This window comes from Carassius auratus, chromosome 31, assembly GCF_003368295.1.
Source record: "Carassius auratus strain Wakin chromosome 31, ASM336829v1, whole genome shotgun sequence".
Taxonomy (NCBI): Eukaryota; Metazoa; Chordata; class Actinopteri; order Cypriniformes; family Cyprinidae; genus Carassius; species Carassius auratus.
Window position 1 is genome coordinate 15,812,288 of NC_039273.1, and position 4,463 is coordinate 15,816,750.

The 4,463-nt window shown below is 37.5% G+C and overlaps 1 protein-coding gene across 1 annotated transcript; it reads right to left on the reverse strand.

The window, feature by feature from the left end:
- Positions 1 to 405: 405 nt before the first annotated feature.
- On the reverse strand, positions 406 to 4,126 carry LOC113050650 (barH-like 2 homeobox protein). Its single transcript, XM_026213848.1, has 3 exons — positions 3,165 to 4,126; positions 1,710 to 1,935; positions 406 to 1,063 (listed from the first exon to the last, which is right to left on the reverse strand). Exons 1-3 carry the CDS (start codon positions 3,715 to 3,717, stop codon positions 751 to 753), a joined length of 1,092 nt encoding a protein of 363 aa, XP_026069633.1. The 5' UTR covers positions 3,718 to 4,126; the 3' UTR covers positions 406 to 750.
- Positions 4,127 to 4,463: the final 337 nt, after the last annotated feature.

The following is a 4,463-nucleotide window of genomic DNA, read 5'->3' on the forward strand; positions in this document are numbered from 1 at the left end:
ACGGGCTTATAGAGTTTACAAAGAACTCAGGTTTTGTTCACTAAAAGTAGTCTATATACGCTACCATACAATTAAAAATAATAATAAAAATAAGGAATATCTTTGTTGATTCCTCTTAAACTGATGTTGTATGATATGCTGTATCATTTACAAGTTCCGAGAAGAAGTGGAGTTATATAATTATATATTAGAGATTTAGATGTTTAAATTGTATGTTTTTTCTCTCTCCTTTAATCCAGGTTTAATAATAATAATAATAATAATAATAATAATAATAATAACACGGGTGATGATAAAAATCATTCACCATAATGTAGCGTACCTTTCTTTAATTGTGTGCAATTATGGAATCAAATTGTAAACTCTGTATTTTTTCAAACAACAGAACAGCCCCAAAACGGTCCTATAGTAGGCTTACCATGGCCCCTTTCGAGAGAAAGCGTCTGGCATTAGCTTTTTATCATTTGTCTTTATTTCATCCTTTCTTTAACTCTAATAAATTTATAAGCGTATTTGTACCAAAAAAAGACAAAACAAACAATCTGACAATGAACAGTCCTTTTACTGTCACGGTCACAGGCTCGTCTGGTTTAGTTTGGCCTATTTGTCAGAAATGATCCATATTAAATAATACATCTTTTTCTTCGATAAAATCGTCTCTCAGTGTTGGAGAAAAAATGCGTCTTGTGAAAGTTCAGCATAGTTTGTCACATCACGTGTGATATAATTGTCTCTCAGTGTCCTTTCGTTTTACCGAGGATGCGGTGTGCCCGGTATTTGGTTTGCTATCGGGTTTAGGGCCGGTTGTCCCCCGGGCCCCAGGCCGTGAATGAGCACTCTCGGGACGAGCGGTCTCTGGAGAGATGGATGCGGTGCGGATGGAGTCCGGTACATACTGCTGTACATGGCAGCAGCGGCGGCGGCTGCTGTCGTGCTGTCCACGGTGCCTAATAAACTCGGGTGGTAGAAATACGGAGATGGGAACATTCTCTGTAAGGCCGAATAATTTCCAGCTTCAGCCAGCAGTTCTAATCCCACAGCCGTCTGCCTCTTCCATTTCGTCCTACAGTGAGATCAAAATTCAAGAAATCAATTATTAAACTCTCCACATGGCTCCTTCTGGACCTGATTGATCGAGAAGTCGCTACTTTTGGATTCTGGTACAAAACAAATAGGCTACGCCTAAACTTCATAAAACCGTACGGCCAAAATGATTTGTAAAACACATCAGAATAATGATTTTCTTTTTTCTTCTTCTTTTTTTCGGTGTTGCTTTCGATTAAATCTGGGCAAATTGTGAATTCCGATCCATTTCGAATTCTGTGAACTTTCTACAAAAGTAAACAGCATGACCAAAATTCGTTGTTATTATAAATATATAATAATAGCTAAAACATCAAATACAAATTGAATTTAAAAATAAAATAAAATGCGTTGCCTTAAGTATAAATTTCATGAACAGCTAATTGCAATCAAATAATTTGCAGTTCTTTAATATGACAAAGCTGTAAAATACGATTACAGACCGAATGTTAAAATCATTTGTTAAGCCATTCAGGCTATTAAAAGTTCGCTTAATGATAATAAAAATAATAGTAGGCTAATAATAATAATAGCCTAATAAAATATTCAAATGTAGCTATATGGAAAATAAAGATGAAATGCTTGCACAATCTAAAAACTTTCATAGATGGTATCTGGAAACTTACCGTCGGTTTTGGTACCAGGTCTTGACTTGTGTGTCTGTGAGGTTTAGGGCTGCTGCCAGGTCCATGCGGTCTTGCACGCTGAGGTATTTCTGTCTCTCGAAGCTGCGCTCCAGCTGGTTAAGTTGATGGTCGGAGAAGGCCGTCCGCGCTTTTCGAGGTTTTTTGGATCGGGCGGGCGGACTGTCTCTCGAACTAGAAATTTCCCGATCGCCCTCTTCTTTTGTTCCTAAAGAAGTTAGCACAATAGAAATATAAGGAAAATGTAGGCCTAGTTATTTAAAAATGCCAAAAGTGTCCATTTCTATTTTATTTAAGTGAGTTTACTAAAAATTAGAAAACATTTTAATAATTGAGTACTTACTGTTTAAAATGTTTATTTTTGTGACTTGTGATTGTTTTAGGCCTCGATTACATACGCAAATCTAAATATGGTCTGATTATTTCGTCTTTATATTATGAGTGTCAGGGTGTTTATGGGGGGGGGGGGATCTAATACCAGGAAAACAAAAATATATACGTTTGTCTCCAAAAGAAATTAGGTATGTCGCATATATAGGAATATATTACAGCAAAAAAGCAGGATCGATATGTCAGTCTATCTGTATTTGTAGCAGTTTTTGCTGGGCTCCGTGATCCCCCCTCAAGGAAGAACAATAATCTCTCTAATTGACTCACTAGGGAGGATCCCACACCGGGCAAAATTTACCAGCCTTTACATCTGTTATGTTAATATCAGAGAATAACCTCAGTGACCGGCTACCAATATTGTTTTTGTATTGTAATACTGGTTCTTAATGAAATTACAGACCAAAAAAAAAAAAAAAAAAAAAAAAACACCTTTTATTTAGCTTTAACATGGACGTCTTTTTTTATAATAAAAGTAAAATGTTATGGGTGTTTTGTACCTTTCAATGCATGTGGTTTAAGCGGTTGGTTCACAACGTTTACTGTTACTGTTACTGCCAGTCAAGAAATATATATGTTTTGTCTCAAAATCCGTTTTAATTGAGATATTATTTATTTATTTATTTTAATGTGCGCGTGAACAATTATTTGTGAAGAATTCCATAATTCTTTAATTCACAGTGAAGAAGATACTTATTTAAACTCACAGCTTAGATTTGCAATATAAACAACACAGAAAAGTTTCTCGAGATATTTAAATGTTTTTTCGATATTTTTGTAATATATTTGCTAATGTGTGTGTGTGTATATATATATATATATATTGTTTCGCTTTACAGATGCAATGTTTATATTACTTGTGTAAGCACTGAGTAGGCTACTGACAATAACGTGTATTTTGACTATTCTTCTGCATTTCAAACGGTTATTGGTAACTGATTCAGTTTTATTACCAAAAAGTATTCATATCAAACGGATACTGTGATCTAAAGGTCTACCCTAAGTTTTAATAATGTATTTATTTATTTTGCATGTAAAACGCACTCTTACCGTTACATTTTAAATCGCTCTGAATGTCATCTCTGTCCAGTTTGCTTCTGTTTTCATCTTGCTCTAGTTTGGGCCTGATGCCGTCCGGGGCGGTTCCGTTCTCTGTTTTGGGGCTGTGATGTGGAGATGGTACACTTGTGCTGTAAGGAGCGCACGCTGCTAGCGGTTTACTGTCGCCCAAAATGTCTTTGATTAGAAAGGAGGAGGTGGCAGTCCTGGGGGCACAGCCAGCCTGACCGAGCGGATGAGGCTGGGGTGAAAGCTGCAAACTCTGAGCTTGACTGTGATGGTGATGATGGTGATGGTGATGGTGATGCTGAAGGCTGTCTTGGACCAGATGCGGCTCGGGATGCTCCATCGTAACTGAGATCGGGGATGAGGGGGCTGTTCCCACAGTGTCTATCTCCGAACATGGTGATGGGGTCGCCTGGCTCCTGAAATCCGCTGTTCTGTCACCGAGGCGAAAATCTCCGTTCATCAGTATTGAGCTGCCAGAATTGGTTGAGGACAAAATAGTGTCTATTCCGAAACTAGACCCACTGGATCCTTCCATAGTACAAGAAAAGAATGAGCACTTAAGTCGTCTTCATAACAACTTCCCTGTACAATTTTGTAAAAGAATAAAGAAAAACTTAATAGGAATCAACGAAACGACTAACAAAGCTCAAAGGTTAACGCAATAAAAATCCACGAGAAAGTACAAAATACGCATTTTTTACGCGCAAATAAAAATCCTTGCACTTAAGGCAAAGAAAAAGAGAAATATAGCCGGCTCTCCAAGGTGTTGTTACATTCAAGGTGAAATGTGGAAAGCAAGTGGATCTGTGTAGTCCACGTCCTTTTGTTATGGTTATTAAACTTTCTTTCAAAGTTGAGATGTGGAGAGATTGGGATGCTCTAACTCCTCGACATCACGCTCCCTTTTGCCACTAATCGTTGTAGTGTTGCTCTACAATGACTTCCTATATTGACGTCATATTTTCTCCTTTATTTTAACACACTCCTCGTGTTCCCCATCTCTCCTCTCATTGGTTACGTGGTCACGCGTCTGTCCAATCAGCGATTTTTACTTCATCCGTACACTTTAGAGCCACTCACTGATTCCGCAATGCTCTTTTGAAACCTTCCCTCCTCTACAATGTCTCAGACTGCATCTTCATTAGACATAAATGCGTTTATGGTAACACTTTACATCATTGTGTGCATGTTACACATATTGCTTGTTGCTAAAACTAATTACCACGCAGTAATAAACAACAACAACAACGTGAAATTACTAGATGTTCCACAAAATAAATG